This window comes from Gymnodraco acuticeps, unplaced genomic scaffold, assembly GCF_902827175.1.
Source record: "Gymnodraco acuticeps unplaced genomic scaffold, fGymAcu1.1, whole genome shotgun sequence".
In the NCBI taxonomy this organism is placed as follows: Eukaryota; Metazoa; Chordata; class Actinopteri; order Perciformes; family Bathydraconidae; genus Gymnodraco; species Gymnodraco acuticeps.
In genome coordinates this window covers 490840-513346 of record NW_022990251.1, presented here as the reverse complement: position 1 = coordinate 513346, position 22507 = coordinate 490840, and the positions used below count along the sequence as shown (strand labels likewise).

Genomic DNA, 22507 nt, shown 5'->3' with positions numbered 1-22507 from the left:
GCATTAAAGTAAGAAAAGGAGAGAAAGAAATCCCTACAGGACTATTAGTCATGTGTCGTGTCTCACCCCCTGTGTGTGTGTGTGTGTGTGTGTGTGTGTGTGTGTGTGTGTGTGTGTGTGTGTGTGTGTGTGTGTGTGTGTGTGTGTGTGTGTGTGTGTGTGTGTGTGTGTGTGTGTGTGTGTGTGTGTGTGTGTGTGGCCTAGCATTACTATACTTGTGGGGACCTAAATCTGTTTACACAGTCACGTGTGGGGACTCGCCTCCCTTATGGGGACAAATTGGAGGTCCCCATGAGGGGAATCATTCATTTTAGGGTGAAGACTTGGTTAGGTTTAGGGTAAGGGTTAGGGTTAGGCATGTGTTGGTTATGGTTAAGGTTAGGATAAGTCTCCAGGAAATGCATGTAAGTCAATGTAATGTCCCCTGAAGTGATGTATACATGGTGGTGTGTGTGTCCACTCAGACAAAACACTTAGCTCCAGGCACCATGAGCTGAGATAGGAAGGATGAAGGCACCAAGAATGTTGAAAATGTATTGTCACATGTTTTCACACAAGTCTGCTGAGCGACATGACAAATACACATTCATCAAAATCCTCATTGTTGATCATGAGACTGTTCAAAGTGACTCCTTCAGTCTCACTGCCAGGAGACGCCGAGTGTTTCACCTTAATTGGAAAAAGAGGAAGCACGGAGGGGGAAAAGAGGGAAGTGAGTGATGGACTTCTCCGGTGTAACCCAGATCCAGGCAGCCGCAGGAGGAGTGGACAACTGGAGGTGTTTCGTTTTTATTCTGGGAGCGACTTGGGAATAAAAGAGGCTGGGTAGAAGAAGAAAAAAAAACATGAGCCGAGAGAAGGAACGACGACGAATATGGCGCTGACCCATTTCTACAGGCCTCCAATCTAGAGCCTGATATAACGCAGAAAAAGCTACCCGCACGCCAACCTTAAGACGGACACATGCCACCAGACAGTGGCACACACACACACACACACACACACACACACACACACACACACACCACACACACACACACACACACACACACACACACACACACCACACACACACACCACACACACACACACACACACACACACACACACACACACACAACTTTGACTTCTTACATGTTTAAACACAAATACCTGTACTTTCTACTTCTCACATGTTGAACACAAATACCTGTACTTTCTACTTCTTACATTTTCCAAACAGCTGGTTCCTTTAGTCTGAATGTGTGTTTGGTGGCGTGATCATTATTCTTTAGAGTCATTGCGTGCCTATTGATTTGAACACGATCCGTGTATCCATCATTTCCTGGTCTTCTCTAAAGAAGAGGGACCAATGGAAACGTTGTCATGTTGCCGTTGTTCAGCATGGAAACATTCATTAGCTAACAATGACATTATTGTTCTATTAATATAAAGGGAGGTCAGGTACTCTTTAAAACAGCTGCTAGTTATGGGTACTTTCTACTCAAGTACATTTCAAAGCCCTCTTTACTTTGACTTGAGTAAAGAAGTTTAGTCAGTACTTCTACTTTCACCAGAGTATTTTTAAACACGAGTATCTGCACTTCTACTTGAGTAAAGGATGTGTGTACTTTTGCCATCTCTGGTCTGCAGGCAGTCAGACTCCACGCGATAGCTTCAAGTGTTACTTATCATTCTGTGCGACTGCATCACCTCTGGGAAAATGTCACGTTCAGACATTCAAACGCGACCGTGAACTCCTCTTCTCCACTGTTGGGGTGCGTACTGAGGCGCAGCTATAAAGGCTCTGCGCTCCTTTTTTAAAAGCCTTTTTTTTTTAAATCAGTGCAATAGAAGTCACTCAGGGATTCATTGATAAGTATTCATTAAGTATTGATAAGTAGTCATTGAAGTATTCATTCAATATGCATGGAGGTCCACTCCGAGGTGCACTTGACAGGGATTGCAGAGATAGCAGTTTCTATGAGCTTTGGTGGGGGGTGAACGGATACTCACAACACACGCGCATCACGCAGAATGCCCTCGCTGCCCCGGGACGGCAACATTGACCCAGTTGTAAGGAACATTGGTCGTGGCTGTCCTACATGGCCAGCACTTTAGTGGCGTTACACAAGGCTCATCCACCCGGCCTCTTCATAATGGCTCCCTTTTTTCTTCCTCCACGCTTTGTGCCTCTCTTTATTTCTTTTGGTCCATTATGCATGTCCATGCTCCGGCAGTTTCATTTATTTGGCGTGGATTATTTTTTGCGAAATGGGCAGTCAGGCTTATTACGTTTTTCTCCATCCACAATTTGTTTCTCGTCATTTAATTAACGTGAGAATGAATGGGACGAAATGGGCCTATGTGTTTATGCCTACTGATGACTTATCCCTCCTCCTCCTCATCCTCCTCTTCATCCCTCTCTCTGACAGTGACAATGACCCATCTCTGCCCTATATATAAATATCGTATAGAGGACATAAGCAGCTTTAGGGGGTTTTGTGTAGATTGTTTATTGATGCGCAGGGATAAACTGACCATACTGTGGCATCATTAACTCGCTGTGCATCAAACCAGATTACCAGTCTCTCATCAAAGCGACACAATGTCCTTTGCGCACAGAAGTGAGCACACATACAACATGACAATACCCAAATGGATTATAAGCAGTGCTCATAAATCATGACATCGATTTTAGTCAACAATGCGGCGGGAAACAGCAGCACTTTTCAGGCTTCCAACAATATTTCTCACTCAGAACTAAACCCCCTAAAATGGCAGCGGATGTGTCACGAGCAATCATCCTCTCCCTCGGTGCTGTGCGTGCATCGGTGTTTGTCAGATGCGGAGATCAGGTGCGCCCCTCACTCCAGTCCTCCCTTTTTCGGAACTCCGACGGGCGGTGGGAGGGCGGTGGCGGGGGTGGGGGGGGGGGGGGGGGTGGAGGCTGCTGTGCCGTGGCCCAGTTTGTTGTGTGTTTTGGTGCTGGAGATTAATACGATGTGATTGTGAGTCGCCCACCCTCCAAGAGCACGGGACATCGAAAGATGGAGAGACAGAGGGAGGGAGGGGGGGTAAAGGAGAGAGAGAGGGTGAATATAGAGGCGGGCAGGGGGGGTGAGTGTAATAGAACAGGATGGATGGAAAACGAATAACTGCTGAGAATTAAAATGTCATCGGGAATAGAGGAGAGATCAACCGCACGCAAGCGGAGACACTGAGATCATTTCCCCTCCGCTCGATTGTGTGAATGATGTGTATGACAGGTTTTGAGGTAATAGTGGAGGCATGTGTGACATTGGGGGCTTGCGTGAGATTGGGGGCTTGCGTGAGATTCCCTCTGACTGTATGTGCCTTGGTCAGCATGTGACACATCATGTGAGTTCAACCTGTGACCATGACTTGGCTCCTCGTTGTCCCTGCAAAAAAACTGATGACAATTTCACATAAGTAAGCATATAAGTTAGCTTTTTTACAAGCGTGGATCTCATAAGTGTCTACATTTTAATCACATTTGCACAGAGTAGAAATGAAAGTGGAAATGATGAGTATGCATCAGGAATCAGCCACTTCCAGCTGAAATATGGCGTTAATTTGTTCAGGCACAAAGTAATTAAATTCATCCTACCATCTCATAATGCATGGGTCAAATTAAATGTCGCACTCTGTAAACAATTAAGATATTTTTAAACAGTAACCATAGTACCCACAGTATCCTGAAATGCCTTATCTGTGTTTTCCTTACCATTTAAAAAGTTGGTATAAAAGGAACTCTGGCCCCAATTTGATCATACATAGAAAAAGGGTACATTTTGAAGACAACAACACAAGCTTATCAGCACTCGTCTCGTCCCATTCTCACATTACCTCATGTGACAAACGCATCATCACACTTGTCTACAAACCACATACCAACATGTCACCGCGCAACAAAAGGCGCCAAGCATGCAGACATCTTTGTGTTGTCCTTGTTTGGAGCCCGTCCCATTTGTGGATCAAGTGCCACCACAACACAGCCCACAGTGGGCCTTTGTCTGCAGCAACTCAACGAGAAACCTGCACTCTTTGCAGAAAACAAAGTTTGGAAAACCTCATGCTTTGTTGGAAGTAATGCAGTGTGTTGTGTATTTGGAGGTGGAATGTGAAAATAATACTTCTGCTGGTGTTTTTTTTTTGAGGGAGGGCTAAAATAATGCCCGTTCTGTTTGGGTAAACAATTTATGCCTTCCCCCCTTCTTGCCGCCACAGCGAGGTGATGGCTTGTGATAGCTTCGTTAATGCGTCATAGCCAGGTTGTAAAAGCGACAAAGAAGATGTATGAAGACGTTTTTAGTTACAGGAAACTTCGATGGCGAGTTTCAGGATTTTTTGGGAGAAATAGGAGAGAAATGGAGAGAAAATGAATCCTTCAGCTTTTCCTCAAGGGAAGGGGATCAGGTTATATGCTCTTCATCATCTAGATGACACACACAGAGCTCAGAGGGCCTCTGGAGAGTGAGGACTACAAATTTAAACAGGAAGGCAACTGTAAATCCCACCCCCAAGTACCCTCTGCACCCACCCACACGCACACATCTCAGTCCACCCAAGTGGCAAACATAGTTTCGTGATCTTTTCGGAGCATGTGCAACAGCCAAACAAGTGGAACTAAAAGGGAGGGTTTAAATGGCAAAACTGCTGTGAAGCAACGCATTGGTTTTCGGTTGATTTGCACAGATGGGAACACTTTTGCACACACACTGACACAGAGAGACACACACGGAGACGTAAACTACTCCAGCCACTGCATGCACCAATGTGCCCGCGGCTGGATAAAAACACCCACTTGAATTTGAGTCTTTCACGTTTCAATTGCATTTGTGCTACTTGCGTTCATTACTTGACACACTCATGATGAAGCTAACACGCTATCTCCCACCAGAGGCTAGCAGGGGCATGGCTGTGCTCGTTGTACATGAGACAGCATTTGTTCCTCCCTGGTTTTTATTTGCTTGTTTATTCATTCTGTTTGGTGTGTTGCTCTTTCGCTGCCCGCCACATTCTCCATTTCCCTCCCTTTTAATCTAGCTGTCATCGGGAAAAGATGTTCCCGCTTCACGCTCGAGGCATGTGTGTGTAATTTGAGTGTTTATGGTACAGTAGTGAGCCTGGACTGTCGCAATAGCTCGGCCACAAATACAGTATTTATGCACAGCAGCACCACTTTAATCTCTGCTATCGTAAAAAAGCTGCAGCTTCATAAATTCTCATGTGACATTAATCTGCCTGAGGCCCCTGATGACCCCCATCCATTCATCGCAGTATGCATCCTGTCATCTTCAAGTAAACATAGTAAACACATATTTATATGATGGGGGTTTTTGTTGCCCAGAGTTTTGCCTTTGAGGCTAGATCAGGTTGCTAACCTAACTGTAGCCAAAGAGGAATGCCTGTCACTTTTAATGTAAGAAATACATATTCTTTATGTTCTCTATTGTTGATCCAAAATGTGATGTGATTTTTATTAGTATTATTGTACAAATAGCACGATGTGCTTTGCATTTATTCCATACATATGTGCAACCCCTACCTCTGAAGCCCTTATAAACACCAAAAATAAGTGACAATGACTTATCTACGGAGCCCTGAAGGGTTCATACAGAGAAAAATAAATAAAACGTAGCCACGTTTTACTTTCTCGTTCGCACGAGATACCTTCTCGTGCGAACGCTTTATTAACTCGTGCGCACGAGTTAATAAAGCGTGGCCTCGTTTTATTTAAATTGAGGGATTCCTGTCCGTGACTCACAGTATCTGCTGCCCACAGCTGTTTTATAGAAGGAAAACCTCCTTCACTTTATGAAATCTCAGCGGCACCAGTGGCCTGTACTACGAAGCAGGATTTGCTATTTACTATTCATTCATGAAGTATGACGCTGCGCTGTCAGCACGCGTCTCCATGTTTGTGATTGGTCAAATGTTGCTAACCCCGTCCCTTTCACATGAACGCGCTCTCAGCCGGACAGAGAAACCCTGGTTGATTTACTGAGTTGATAACCAGCTTCGTAGGACCGCTTAGCGACATCGCGTTTGTTAGGGTTAGTTAAGCCGGGTAACTCAAACATATCCAGGGTCTGTTGAACCGGCTTCGTCGTACAGGGCACTGGAGGCAGTAACATGTAACTCAGCAGAATCTGAGAAGAGGAGCAGCACCAGCTGCAAAGAGCTGTTCCTTTTACTGTTTACTTCACTGCGTTTCCCTTCATTAGAACCGCTGAATAGAGATCGAGGCTGCTACGTTTAACCACACACACCTATACACACATCGAACTACCAGAGTATTCCCCCCTCGATGTCCTGTCACCGGGGCGCATGATGTGTGTGTGTGTGTGTGTGTGTGTTTGTGCTCAGCTCCGCTCTGTGTGTGCGTGTTCGGTGTGTTTGTGTGTCCCCGACACCACCGGCATTTGTTTTCAAATTACCACGAACAGTAATTTACACAAATCTGGTTCTCCATAGTTATATGTGTATTCCCAAGTGAAAGAAATGTGTTTAATCTTAATCGCGATGTAGTGCTATAGTCCTGCCGGAGTGCACCGGAACGAACGACACTATCATAAACAAATGCCCCCCCCCCCCCACACACACACACACACACACACACACACACACACACACACACACACACACACACACACACACACCACACACACAACACACACACACACACACACCACACGCCCTGGTGACCGGACATAATCTTCATAAAACTAATCAATTTAAATAAAACGAGGCCACGCTTTATTAACTCGTGCGCACGCTTTATTAACTCGTGCGCACGCTTTATTAACTCGTGCGCACAAGTTAATAAACCTTCTCGTGCGAACGAGAAAGTAAAACGTGGCCACGTTTTATTTATTTTTCTCTCTATGAACCCTCCAAGGCTCCGTACTTATCCTTTCATTTGATATTATCATTTATTGTGGAATATTCTGCGACCATTGTTTAACTTTGAGCCCTGTAAAATGTGCCTGCTTGATAATGCAGCCTTGGAGCAGTGCATTTTGGGTTAAATCCCCCTCCTGCCTGTTCCCATTTCCTAAACCAACATATTGCACCAAAACTTGCAATGTACACTCTCCAAAATCTCAATTTCAACCAGAAATACGTGAGGCAATAAAACAGCACTTCTTGTGACTTTTGAGCAAAGTGAAATGTGAGTCGTGTCCCAGAGCAGACGGAAGGACGTGACGGAAATATCAACATCAGCATGTACACAAATTCACATCACTCACACCGGAGCAAGTGTTTTGCTAAGGGAGGTCGGCTGTCACTCAAGCGTGGAATATATAAGCGGGGCTGTGAACGCACCACAGGAGGTGGGGGGGTGGAATAGAGTGGCATGGCAAACACTGGGGTCCGAGATGCCTCTTAATGCAAATCAAGATGCTTTGCATAGTCCACACAGCGGTTGACAGTTAATATAGAGCTGAACACATGTCCAAAGTCCCTGAATGATGTGAGGCAGAGGTGTAAAGTAACTAAGTACTCAAGTACTGAACTTCAGTACAATTCCGAGGTACTTTAATTGAGTATTTTTGCCACTTTGTACCTCTACTCCACTACATTTCAGAGGTAAATAGTGTACTTTTACACTAATACATTTATTTAATACCTTTAATACCCTCTCTGACCTTGGTGATAATAAGAGAGACAAATAGAAAGACTCATGTGATCTCTCCTATAGACTCCACACACACTCCTCTATCTTCCTGTGCGCTGTGCAGTCTGATCGAGGTTGACTGCGGTATTATTTCATCAATTAAGTTTTCCGCTTCCCGTAGAGCGTTGGTGGCGGAGCGACGCCCCTTCCTCTCCTCCGTCCTCTGGCGCTAAGTATCCCCCCCCCCATCACTGCTGATCATTGTCTCAATTACTCATCCCTCCTCCGTCTCCTTCTTCCTTCTCTCTCACTCTTTTCTCCTCTTATCTCATCGCAAATCGCTCCACACACTCCCTTTTCTCTCTCCCTGTCATCCCAAAGTGAGGTGGGAGAGATTTGAGTCCTACACCGCTCCTCCCCCCCCCCCACCCACCCCCCACCACTGATCAGGATTTCACAGATGTTCTCTGATTACATCTACCTTGATTTGGCGATATATTCCCCCCTCAAGTGTTAGGAAGTATTCAGCATTTCCACTGTTTAGCACCCAAGATTGTGTGGGGGGATATTTCCGACCGCACCTGTGATCTCTTTGTTCGCTTCTGTGAAATTGAGACTCACAGAAAATACCTGGAACATGCTGATGGGTCCAAGTGGATTGTTTTACCAAAAGTTGCCCCCTTGTGATATTTGTGACCCGTTGATGGATGATGTTAAAAAATAACCTGCATTTGCAAAATCACATGTGCCGGCTCTCCTGTTTCAATTTGCCCTGCTCTCAGTCGCTTCTTTGAACCCATTACCGCTCCACTTTTCCATAATGGAGACATTAGAGTCTTGTACCTCTCTGCTATCTATCATGTCATTTCAACTCTTTCCTTACTTTCTGTTTTTGACTTTTTCCACTCCTCCTCGCTGTGTCCACCCAGTCATCTCTACGACTCCCGTCCCCATCATATCACCAACAGCTTGTCACAGCCTATCAGTCTCCCCCGCCTCGCCTCTCTGCATGGCCTCATCTTCCTCTCCCCGCGCTCCTCTTCCCCACTGTCCTCGTCTCCCGGCACCTTCTTGTACTCCTTCGTGTGTCAGGCGTTTTTACCCTCAGAAATCATCACACTCTGCAGTTGAGGGTATTTACCCCACCCTCAATCCTTTCCTAGAGTCAGATATACCCCTCGGCTCATCTTCATCTTCATCACACTCTGATGGGATGCTCTGTAAAACCATGCTTTCTAGTTTTAAGACAAGTAGGCACGATGATTTAATCATTTAGTAATTTTGTTTTCGTACACTTTGCCTCTGGACAAGAATATGTACTGAATGATGTTTCAAAAATAAATGTGATTTAGCTGAGTTGCATTCAATTAGTTTGTTAAATTAAAAAATAGGTTTTTCATCCACTTAAAATAGAGACAGCCCAGCATGGGAGTAGAATATATTTTGATTGAATTATATTGATTACGACATTATCAAAATGGAAATGTACATTCAGCTCAAGAACAAATGATTCAAGTGGTTGTTGCTTGAGGCCAAATATATTTCTGAATCTGGATTCCTCCGAGTATCTTTGAATAATGTTCAAAACATTTAGCTACGACCTGAATATGACATCCAAGCAGCCAAAGGAATAGAAAAGCATTCAATGAAACGATCTGGGCCAGATGAAACTAGAGCTGTTCGTAGTTTGGCTCACTGCACTGAAGCCACTGCACTTCATTCAAATAAACAACATTTCCTCCTACATTAACAGGTCTCAAATACTATGATTTAAAACCGTTTGGTAACACAACACATAGTAGTACAACTTAAGGAACATACCAACTTTTTCACTGCACTTTATTTAAACCTTATTTATATCTCCCTTCATCCGTCCCTGTCTCCTGGCTCTCCACCATGCTGTTCGCCCTGACCCCCGCCTGCTTCTCTCCTCCTCCTGCTTTCACACTCTGCATCCTGCAGAGATGGAGGGAGAGAGAGTGACGGAGGTGTTAGAAGTAAAGCTTCCTCTTTTTCACACCTCCCTTTCTCTCTAAGCCATCCCCCCCCCCCCCCCCTCCCTGCCTCGCTTCAGACAGGCTAATCTATAGCCTGAAGCTAAGTGGCGGGGGGGAAAAGGATTTTTTACATTTCTTTAGGGAGGCAAGGTGAGGGCTAGCCCCGGGGGCTATATCGGGGAAAATAAGGATGGACGGGTGGTGTGTGCACAGGTGTTTTTTGTAAAAGAGAGAAAAATATGTTTCCTGTCTCTTTCCACTGCGGCTACACTTGAGCTGAGACCGGCTTTTCATGGGATGGAGAAGCTAGAGTGATGATTTCTGTATTTCTGCAGAGGTGTGATTCTCATCTCCTCACCTCTCACCTTCCTCCTTCTCTTTTGCCTCTCCTCTTAACATGTTCCTTTCTTCCACTTTCCACCGTTTGATCCGTCCGTTCGGATTCTCCCCGTGCTCGTTCCTCCTCCAGCCTCACTGACCTGCAGTCCAGTGATCTTTAATGCATACACTGACATGCTTTATGTAAGAAGAAGTGTTACAGGAGTTCATGCGCGCACCCCCTCTTTATGCCTGTGCACTTAGTCTGCTTGACCTCCTTTAGCCTGCTCGCTAGCTCCACTAGAAAGAAGCTTGTTGGATTCCAGCACAGGTTAGGAGGCTGATTTGAAATGTCAAACTATTTCTCTGCCGCTCTGATTAAATTGCATTCTGCGGTGTAAGAAAAAAGCGTTTATGGCTTAAAGATGCGTATTAAATCCCTCATTGCCTGTATTAACACATCAGTCCCTCCATTTCAAATTCTCTTTAATTGGCTTTATTAAATACATGAGCAGTGATAGTAATGGGGTATTAAACATTGTAGCTTTAAATCATTCAGCACAGTCTCTATTTCACCCAATCAGGTCCGGTTTCTCTATACACACTGTTTTGTGTCTCAGGGGCTCCATTTTATTTTATATGCGCTCTTGATTGGATTACCAGCCCTTTTTTTCCATCAGTCTCTCTACATTACCCCCCTCTCTGGCAATTTCCCCCAGCCCGAGCAGCTATTGCAGTTGACTCAAAGCGGTTGAGTCCATGCAGAGCGGTGGGGGTGTTAATGAATTCCAGCGGACTGCTAAATGAGGTCTTATTAAAGCGCTGCCGCCTCATAGTTTGACATTTCAGAGCTTCTGGTGGAGTTTTAAATCGCTGCCTCTGCAAATGTCACTGGTTGACTCTGGAATGGCCGACCATATGAATAGACGCTATTGTTGGCACGGGGCTATAGATTGAGAAAGAAGGGGAATCATGTGTGGCTTTGACTAATGGGTTTTCACTCTGTTTGTGTGTATTTATGTCACCCCTTCTACTCGGCTAATTGTCTAATTTTCTGTTTTCCATCCCTCCAGCTACGTCAGATGGGACGCGTCAAGGCCTGGAGGGCATGAGGGGCGGAGTGTGTGCGACGCAAGGCATGAAGGTGGTCCTGAAAGTGGGGCAGAGTAAGTCTTCTAAACTCTCTTGTCCTACATTGCTTTTTCTCACACACACACACACACACACACACACACACACACACACACACACACACACACACACACACACACACACACACACACACACACACACAACACACACACACACACACACACACACACACACACACACACACACACAAACACACGGATGCTCTCCCTTATGTACACCTCCTGGAGTCCGCCACCATGGGCCCTTCCTCACACACATTGCTATTCATGCCTCACACACGATACCCTGACACAGAACTACAACCATTGGCTCCAGTCCACCGCATCTCACACCACCTCCCATCTGTACAGCAGCACACATTCCTTATCTCCCACTTTTAAAACCATCCCTCTTATCTTCCTCTTTCTTACACACGCATACAAAACGCGTGTGTGTTCTCTCCGAGCGTATTAGGTCTCATTAAGTGGTGAGAAGAACAGCAGAGAAGTGTGAGATCAGTCGGCTATAATGAGGCCTGTTGACTTCCTTCTGACTCTGCCTTTTAACTACTACTGACACACACCCACACACACTTTAAACCTTGCATGTCTCTGTGCGGGATATACATTACAGGTGAGCTCACACACACACAAAGACAGGAGCACACACACGGGCGTGCAGACTTGCAAGCTTAGGTGGTCGTGCGGACACACACGTACACACACATTTCCCCCACAGCACGATAACAGAACAACTCTATTCAGGGTTTAAAGCACACAGTCGGTGGTTTTTAACGAGTCGTAGCTGCGCACACTTCTAATTTGTTTGGAAAATATTCACAGGTAATGACCCCTCACATGCAGGCCTGTCAGAGAAAGCAGCAGGGGAAACAGCAAGCATTTTCACTGACCTGCACATTCCTACACATAATGGGCACCTGCCCTTCACACGACCCCCCTCACACACACCTATTTCTATTTATTTAGCCTATCCTGTGTTATCGGGCCTTGTGTATTGTGGTTGCTCTTCAGCATTGAGCCAAGTGGCGCTGCTGTGGCTCTCTATCAGCCCAGAAGATCAGCCCAGTCAGCTCCGCTCAATAGAAACACCACACACACACACACACACACACACTTTCTTTTCCCATGGCTTTCCACCACACCGGCAATCCATTCGCACACCACTTTTAAACAACTCTATGAAGTTCAAAGACACGCACGTCTTTCTATTTGTCATCTTTCTTCACCTTATCCTTGTTTCATCTCCTCTCCTTTTCTATTTCCTCCTATCTCCTTTCTCTATTCCCTCTGCATTTGCCTATTTTCTTTCTTTAACCCCCTTTTCATTCAAGCAACACTGCCCACTTCCTTTTTCAAATTCCCCTTTTCCCCGTCCTCATCACTTCCCTTTCACTTGGCATGCTCGCCATCTCCTCTCCCAACTCTGTTGTTTTCACTCTTCCTCTGTCTTTCTGTCTTATCTGCTGTGTGGCTGAAAGGTCACGTCTGTGCTGTTTGTCATCTAAATAAGCGTTGTGCCGCCTCACGGTGATCTCTGATGAGATATGCCGCTTCGAGACGCACGCACACACTCGTGAAACACGCACTTTCAACCCCCATACCCCACACACACACACACACACACACACACACACACACACACACACACACACACACACACACACACACACACACACACACACACACACACACACACACACACACACACACACACACACACACACACACACACACATTGACCTAACCCATTTTATTTGATTCTTTATCTATCTTGCTTTCTTTCTGTCTCCCTCACACACACACACCTCCCTCCACTGGCCCCTGCTGACCACACAGCAGTTTGTATTGATCCAGACTGCACCGCCCCCCCCAACTTCTGTTTGGTTGACTTTCATGAGGCAGCCGCCAGCCAATAGCCTAACACTTATCTAAATGTCAGTATAGGTTGGTGGCTGTGCACACACACACTTTCACCAGTAGACTAGATGCAGTGTGTGTTTTGTGGGGTTAATTGCAGTTTCATCCATAAGCACCCCATGGTTTGCTCTCCCCTGCTGCTGCAATGACCAGAAACAGACTTTGTTTTCTAAAATGTTGTATACATTGCAGAGTTGAATACTCACATCCCGATATACAACTCTAATCTCGCAGCCTTACTGTTGTCCAGATGGCTCCGGAGTGAAAGAAAATTGTATTTGTTGAACAATCTCTTTCAGCGGTGAGGAGTGACACTTGAACAATAGCTGCATCTGCACGTGTGTGTGCGTGTTTGCATGTGTCACATAAACGCACTTTAATGCCATCACCATTACCAAGGGCTTGCTAGACAGATGGCCTGATTTAGCGACTACAGATTACAAGCCGTTATGGCCTTGTGTAAATTCACTCGGGCCAAAACAACAAACGGCTTCTCTTTAGTTTCCCATTCAAACAAATGGAGAAATGCTCCTACACAGCACAATCAATACGTGCTCCCCTATAATGGGAAGGGAGGCTTTATTCAAGCTCGCTATTCCTCTTTCTGGCTCCGTGTAAATGCCACTTATTACTTTAAATTGTTGAAGATAGTCTCTGTTTTTTTTCTTTTCTCATATTCCACCCTTATGTGTTCCCTTCCACAGGCCAATATGGACTGCCTCCGAAGAAGGAGCCTCCAGCGGGACGCACCACCAGCAGAAACCCAGGTATGCACGAGGCCCAAAGGAAGATAATCCACATTTAGAAAATGGATGGAGGGAATAGGCAGAGACTGGTAGATAAAAAGAGAAGCAGCAGGGAGAGGGAGGGAGGAGGCGACAGATGGAGAATATGCAGCGGTGACATCTGTGGATCTCTATTTAATTCCATATCTCTCTCTCTCTCTCCCTCTCCTCCCGGTCTACTCGCCCAGCCCTCCGAGCTAAGTGCTGCAGGCGGGGAATGGAGGGCTAATAGCTACCTTGGGAGAGGGAAAGGAAAGAAAGAGGGAGAAAAAGGGAGAGAGGGCTAGACCAGCGGCAACTTTTTCAGAGTTATTATTGTCATTAGTTTGGATGGCCTGGATTCTGTAGTCCCGTCAAGAGAGAGAAAGAAAATAAATGAGAATTAGGGAAAGATGAGGAAAGGGAGACAGGGGAGTGATGGAACGAAAAGTGGGAGGCATACAAGGAGGAGAAAGAAAAGAATAATTGAAAAGCAAAGAGGGGAAGGGAATAGAACAAGAAGACGGAAATGGACAGATACTAGATTCATGTTTTACCTCAAAGTCATTCAGCGGAGGAGGAAGAACATGATCTGCTCTCAGTTGTGTCTATTTCTCCCTTCTTTTATTTTTCTTGGTGGTACATTTGTGTACTATATGAAATGTGTGAGTCAGGGCATTCCTCACTTGTCCATATAGGTGAGAACTGTACGTGTGAAGTGATCAACAATACTACGCGTTGTTTTTATGAGACAAAGAACACTGGACACAACACAAGACTGATTTAAATCACACACATCATGAAGGATTTTGCACCTTCCTGACACCCCGAGAAGTACATATTATCATACACTTATCTGGAATGATTGTGTTGACTCCTGACACAATAGTCATGCCAGGATGTATAATCCTCATGTGAATCATTTTGAATAATAACTGGGTTATTGCTGGTTATTCGCTTTCATTTGTGTTGTTTGTCTCCTCTGATCCTCTCTTGGGATGTAAACAAAGACATTATTGGGATATGAACAGAGAAGGCTCTACAAACAAAAAAAACACACTCCTTCTTTCTGAGAGTCATAACTCAAATACAAACAAACAGTCATCAACACTCACTTTTTTTCATTGTTGGCTGCATTTCAGATGTCCATGGAGGAAATCATAAAAAAGATGTGCTCATTTAGGAGGCCTTATTCTGCTTACTGGAATGTTCCCTTCCCTGTAGTGTGTTGTAGGTGTGTGTGCATGTAAATGGTCTGCAAAGGCTAAAACCCTAAAGTTCAGAGAAAAAACAAGCATTTTGACACTTTTTAAGCGGTTGAATTACAAACAAAACACACATTCAGGGAGTTGGACAACATATATTATCCCCTGGATTATTTAAACAATATTATCATATGGAAATGATTAAAATGGCGTCTATATTTCTTCCAGGGAATCACAACAGCTGTAATGCAAAGAAAGAGCCTGTAGCATGGAGGTGTGGTTAGTTTAAGGCTCAGTATTCAGACATTCAGCTAGGTTCATCGTCAATACATTTTAATCAGATTAGTTGAGTTAAAGGATAAACGTGTTACCGTTAACCTGAAATGAAAGCCTGGCACTGTGAGCAACTTGACAGTAATATGATAATGTAAACATGTGACATAGGATAAGATAACAGTTTACCACAGTAAGCAACACATTCCACATTCCAGTATAAACCTTAATACAGATATTTGTGTGAAATGATCAGAAACAGATTTGACTCACTGGTCAGGTCAATGGAATGATCTGAACTCCTTTTGCCAGTGTTGCCACAGTTGGTGGTTTTCTATTATCCCAGTTGTTCTGCTTGTTATTAAAGCAGAACATAAAAAACGATTCAAACACCCAGAAGCATGTTTTTCTGGTACTCTGCTGCTGCGTGTATATTGCACACCGGGTATTCATGTCATGCTGCCCCTCCATTGGCAACCAAAACAAGAAAAACAAAGCATAAAAAGAGCAGCTGTGAATGCAACCCACCTCTGTATCACTATGGTGTTTGATGAATCAGCACAGAGTACACCATGGGTAGAGACAAAAAAATAAAACGCCCGATGCATCGGATTCTCTGCTCCATTAATTTAGTAATCTATCTGGATCCTATTGAATGTATTTATATAGGTTAGCGATGGAATCAAATGTGTATTATTAACAGGATGTCACGCCTCTATTGGGAAATGATAGCGTCTCAAGCATTATGGAACATATATGTAACTATGTGAATTGGAAAGTAAAGCTGCCCCAAAGCAAAGTTATCACCGTCACCTGTTCTTTCATTTTATACCTGTTGGATGTCTTTCTCCAAGGTGAACATCACTAATGAAAAAAGAGGGAAGAAATCAAGGGGGAGAGAAGGTGTCAAAGTCTGAACTTGTGCAATAAAAAAAGGAAGCTGGAGGGAGTGAGAAGTGGGATAAGGGGGCGAGCGGAGGTGAGCTGAAGGAAGAGGATATAATAAAGAGAGCCGGTGAAAGGCGGCGATCATAATGGAGATGGAGAATGAGGGATGTTGGGTTAATGGAGGGAGGAAGAAAGCGGGAGTGGGGAAATCGACGTCTGGCTTTGCTCCTAGTCAGTCCAGCGCGACGGGGGAGGGGCCTTAGTAAGCAGGGGGTGAGGTGTGTTTGCATGTATTTCCATTGCGGTTATCTATATCTTAGGGGTCCGAATGTGTGCTTGGGTTGCTAGACACTGAGTTTAGAGCAAGGTGGGTCATTATGGCTACAATAACTCGAAGATAGAGAGAACCACGGAGCGAGGGAGGGCGAGGAAGCGGAGGAGACAGACAGGGGAGAAAAGAACAGGGATGTGTGCCAAGAATAATGATGGACCAATCCAAAAGGCTCTATACAGCAACGACTCGCATTACCGGCCTTAACCAGTTTGCCACACACATTCACACGGCCCCGGTGCCAGAGCCTTAGCCGTACCCCTCCCCTCAATCACACACACGGATACACACACATAAACACATCTACCGTCATTCACCTGCTGAGTTCTGACCCGGCCTCCCGCAGAGAAAACTCTGAGCTCCGAGGCTGTGAAGATCTTAGGTTTCTGGCAGACGCACAACAGGCAGAGGAAGCAATCGGCTGACAAACTGAGAGATAGTGTGACAGACAGTTTGATGAACAGACAGACAGATAAAGAGACAGACAGGCAGGCAGGCAGGAAAGGCCAGCAGGTGGGCGGAGTGTGTGGTCGCTGTGGCGGTGATGGAGCGGGAGAGGCTCTCTTCATGTGGTCGCCCGTAATGCTAAGTAAATACAGTTGTTAAGGTTAGGGAAATAGAGTGTGTTACCTTGATACACACTGTGGCTTAGCCAGGCTGTCCACAAGAGTATATACTGCGCAGCACTCTCTCACACACGGTCCACGGACGTCCCTCTCCGTTTTATAAGCACTGCTGTCCACTTCATTGCATCAATAAAGAGACCACATATAAGCGTCTTGTGAGATTTGCTGCATACTTACCGCATTCCATTGGGTTAAGTCTCTGCAGGCTTCACTAGCGAAGCTAAAACCAGCACCATTACTCATGCCATTGTGGTCCAGCAGCACAAGAACTGGAATGTTGACTTAAAAAGTCATGAAAACATAAATTGGGAACCGTGTTATTGCTCTGGTGATGATTAATATGCATAAATAAATCAAGCTGAAAGCAGCTTGTGATAGTGTGGATATTGGAGTAAAAGTTTTTCTATGATTTGTTTCAGGCGGAGCAGGGAACTCCACCCAGTCAAGAGGAACAGGCTTCGGGGGCGAGGGGGGTGAGAACGGGCCCCTCCAACCCTCCAACATCGCCCTCATCGCTGGCGCCGCGGGGGGCTCCGCCTTCCTGCTGCTGGTGACGGCTGTGATCTGTGTGGTGTGTTACCGTCGGAGGCACGCCAAACACTCCGACACCCACCACCCTCCGCTGTCGTTGTCCTCGCTCACCAGCCCCAAGCGAGGAGGGGGCGGGGGCCTCGGCAGCTCCAACAACAACGGCTCCGAGCCCAGCGACATCATCATCCCCCTGCGGACGTCAGACTCCGCCTACTGCCCGCACTACGAGAAGGTGAGCGGAGACTACGGCCACCCCGTCTACATCGTCCAGGAGATGCCTCCCCAGAGCCCCGCCAACATCTACTACAAAGTATGAGACGGCCTGCTGCCGGGCCGCCTGGACACATCCACCTCCCTCACCCTTTACCAACCAACCCCCTGCTCCCAATGAAGACACAACAAAGCTCGTCATCACAGCTCTGACCCTGAACCCCTCAATACTACCAGTATTGTCCCATGGATCCCCCACTCACTGCCCCGTTAGCCCGGCCATAGTTGTGTTTCCAGCCACCCCCCCCCCCCCATACTCACACTCAACTGGGCCACCAAGTGTGTGTTATGGCAGTCGTATTGCTACATAGCCCTTATTAACAAGGCCCTCACGAGGGGGCCAGAGCCTCTGAGTGCCCCCTTCTTGTCAACTCAGAGCTAAACGACACCCACCCGTGCCGATTTGAAGAGTCGTCCCCCGTAACGCCAGCGTGGGTATGTGTGTGTGGCAGCAGCACACTTTTTTCTAGGAGTATGGACCTGACGTTGGGACTTGAGATGTTTTGCAAAAGAGAAAAAGAGAAAGTAAAGGACTACATTTAAAAAAATAAACTGTACCCTTGATACCACTTAGCACCGGAGAACTCTGATTCCCAGAGGCCGTACCCGCCTAGCCCAGAGCCCCACCCCTCAGAACTCCACCGGCCAATCAGAGACCGGCCCCTGCCACTAACTCACCAATAGGATTCTAGTTTGTTTGTGTTTGTTTCTCCTGAGAAAATAGGGGGCCTCGAACTCACACAATCAGCCAGCCCGGGCAGGTGGTCACATGACCAGGCCCCGGCCTGAGGAGGTCTGACCAACGGTGACACTCAGAATCTTGTATATTTTAATAATGTGTGTGTGTGACTGTGCGAGTGTGCATACGACTTGGATAATAATTATGGCGCTGCTGCTCCACATTAGCTGTGTGTGTGCAGTCGGTGTGCTTCAGTACAGCAAGTGTGCATATGAGTTTGCATATGCGTGCGTGGGGTTTAGTTCGTGTGTGTACGCTTCGTGTGTGAGTGACTGTGCGTAAGCGTGCGTTCCTTAGACTTGTCTTAAATACCAAAACACAAAATAGTGAGCGAATATCAAAAAAGTGAGATTTTGTATCGCTATCAACACTTATAGATTATATATATATATCCAGTAAATAATTTCTAGATGTTTCTTTTCTTTTTTTCTATCGTTTTATTATTTGTACTCACTCTGTTAAACTAAACTTCTGTTGCTAGACGTTTTTGATCTGCTGTTTTTGTTTTACAAAACTTAGAACGACCTTGTTTCCTTCTTTTTTTTTTCCATTGCGTTGTATATTAATTTAATCCCTTTTTTAATTTTCCCAGCGAACAGAGGTTGTGTCTCTCTTTCTCTTTTCCCCCTCTGTCATTCTCTCCCTCCCTCCCCTATCCCTCCTCCCCATCCCCCTCACACCCCTCTAGGGTCTCTGAACTTTGTGTATATTTTTATAGCTCCTTGTACTATGCTGTAGTTTTGAAGTTTAGACCTCGTTTGTGGAAGTGTTGAGGTAGAACCATCTATGAAAGTATTTTTTTTTTTGAAACGCTTTTTTGAAACGCAGAAGTGAAAAGAAGCAAGGGGTGGGGAATGGGGGGTGAGAGGGGATGAAATGAAAAAGAAGAATAAAGGAAAAATAACAGGGCGAGAGAGAGTGATGTCTAGGGAGGAGGAATAAAGCGGCGTTTGAATGCAGAACTTCCAAAACAAAAAAAGAGAAAGGGAGGGAGGCGAGGAAAGAAAAGACCGAAGGAATTGCACACTAAAGAAAAAAGCAGCTGAGGGGAGGATGGGAACGGCAGGAGTGAGAGATGAAGGATCCTAATGGAAGGAAGGACGGAGAGAGCAAAGGAGAGAAACATTTTCTTGAGCCTCCTCATTGGAGCCTCCTCATTGGATTTCAGAGGAGTTGAACTTTAACCCTGGAAAGAAGAGATCTCATCACACGCACACACACATCTTCAGTGACTCGCTCATGTTAACGTGAGGCGGCACATTTCAAATTTGCTCCTCTTTTCCGCCCCAAAATCGTGTTGAAATGCATTCCCGTGTCACACACTCGCTCCCTCTCGTTTATTATCAGGGCACACACGGTACATGTTAGCCACGGACACACAAGAGAAATCCCCTCCAGCAGTCCGTACATTATTTTTCACCCACGCTCCCACCCACCCGACATAACACAGATTTCACACCTTTTAATGACTGTCACAAATGCCTACTGATTGCATTGAATGACACACATTCGCCGGCGCTCGCTTTGTCACGCACACACACGCTTTCACCCACACTCGACAGAGAAGCTGATTGCTCTCATATGACTCTATTCCTGTGATCAAGACTAACCCGATGGACATGGGAGGGATGTGTGCGCCATGTTCTCTTTCACACACCCTCACGCCAGTGCCCAGCACCTCGAGGGGCCGTAACACAATGCTGTGTTCAGAGGTGCAATATTTTCACATGTGCATACTAAAAAAAAAAGCGGTTTTGTGTTGCTCAAACATGTTTATGGCTTATGTGTAATATGGGTGGCAGAAGAGAGCTTAAGCTTTTCTATTTTCCTTAGACACACACGAGGCCTCCAGTGATGTAGCCATGTTTTCTGTGTGAAGCCAGTGTTAATTCTGAACCTTAAAAACATTTCTCAGCTGTGTTTTGTATCAGTATCTAACATCATATAATTAGATATCTCTCATTCGTTAGTGTCACATTCGTCTGAATTGACTTTGTTCAACACCATGATGATGATGTTCAGTTTTTCTACCATCAATGAGTTTGGATTGTATTTGACTGTATCGAAATTGATTTCAAAGATGAAATAAGGAGGGAAAACACCTCAAATTCTTCTTTTTGTACAACTGCCGATTTGTGTTTTTTATGTATGCTGTTAAGTCTATGTCTATTTAAACATTCTCAGAGTACCTATAATATCCTCCAAGCCAAATGAAGTGTCTGTTTCTCTCTCTTCAACAACTTCTGCCACTCTTTGGAGCACTCCGATCCAAAATGACAGTATTTTGTTCGAAAATGGCCGCTGCCTAGGAGGGGGAAAACAAAAACTTCTCAGACTTTACGGCGTCAACCCCGACGAAGAAGTCACTGTCCCGTTTTCAGTCCGTTTCGCTCCCCCCTCCCTCTCAGCAGAATGTCAAGTATCTCTTGGACTCAATATTTTTTTTTTCTTCTGTTGTTTGATTTCCGTGTCGATGTTATTTCAAAGTTGTCTCTCTGGCTCTCACTGTTTGTGTTTGACTGGCCGACTCCAATGTGTTGGCTTTTCTAAAAACCACGGACACGGCCACTGGTTGTCATGTTGAAAACAGAAAGAAGAAAGTGCTGTTTCTACGGAATGGGGGGAGAGAGAAAAAAAGAAAAGAAGCAGCTACCGCCTAGCTCCCTCACCTCTCCGTTGGGGTGTGTTTGTGTGTGTGTGTGTGTGTGTGTGTGTGTGTGTGAGAGAGTGTGTGTGAGTATGTGTTTCTTTGTGCCAACAGACAGCGAGCGGAGGCTGCGGAGCAAGGTGGTTCTCGTATGTAACGTGTTGAGACTTTGTATTTGGGACACCTCTGTGTGAGAAGGGTTTTTTTTGTGTCCTCTCCTCTTCTTCTCTCCTCCTTATCCCCTTGTCTACTCATCACGGTGACCCCTTCCTCCCTCCCCCGTTCCCTTGCCCCTCCTTCCCCCCAACACACCTCAAAAGAGAGGAAAAAACTAGTACATTCCTGGTTTGGAAAAAAAGGTTGAATAAAAAAAACAAAACAAAAATGTTTAAGCACCACTCCTTTGGTCCTGTTGTGTGATTCATTATTGTGTGAGGGTCTGCTGAGGTTCTTTTGTTCTCTGTGTGTGTGTGAGTTCCTCAGGCCCCTGCCTAAGAGAAGGCCTCTGCCCTTATCTCTGTATTGGGCTCGTCTCAGCGGGGGCTCTTTCATTGCCTCTGCTAATAACACACACTCACACACACACTGGCTCTCCCACTGGTGTTATCAACAAGTTATCAAACCCAGCTTCGTTAGTGTCGAGTGTTGCCTGGCAACGTATTGACAGAGCTGATTTTATTCTCTATCTGCCTCTCTTACACCCCTCTTCTTCCTCTATTTCCCCCTCTAGCTTTGTGGCACGTTTCTATGGTAACTGTTAGCGTATTTTTGCTCCCTTCCAAAATGTCATCCGGTTGTGTATGTTTTTTAAGGCTCTTCCAGAACATGGTGTGCCATCAGGGTGGCCTTAGGGTGAGATGACCAGGCAGCTGCCTTTACCCTTTGATCTGTGATGTGTGAGAGTGGATCACATGCCACACACACATGTATTCAATGACCCCCAACTACACAAACACCAACAGATGCAATCTTATGCACTGCCACACAGCGCCATTGATCCTGGTGGACACTTGTCACTGCCTCTGCCATGACAACCTGTCACTGAAACTGAGGCCAAGTACAATGAAGGTTGGCGAACAGTAAACATCCGACCCGCTAAAGCTGCTAATCCACCAAACACCTTCAGTCAGTATCCCCAATTCCTTTTTTGCACTTCCCTTTATTAACTACGCAGCAGTACGTTTTCAACCATAATTCCATAAACCATAATCATAACCTGCATGCTT

At 45.6% G+C, this 22507-nt stretch overlaps 1 protein-coding gene across 1 annotated transcript in view; it reads left to right on the top strand.

The window, feature by feature from the left end:
• Window positions 1-21680, top strand: part of efnb3b (ephrin-B3b) — a 75818-nt gene extending 54138 nt beyond the window's left edge. The window contains exons 3-5 of the mRNA XM_034220539.1: window positions 11013-11105; window positions 13712-13774; window positions 17514-21680. Of these exons, the coding sequence (XP_034076430.1) occupies window positions 11013-11105; window positions 13712-13774; window positions 17514-17941 (584 nt within the window). The 3' untranslated portion in view covers window positions 17942-21680. The remainder of the gene's footprint in view (window positions 1-11012; window positions 11106-13711; window positions 13775-17513) is intronic.
• Window positions 21681-22507: the final 827 nt, after the last annotated feature.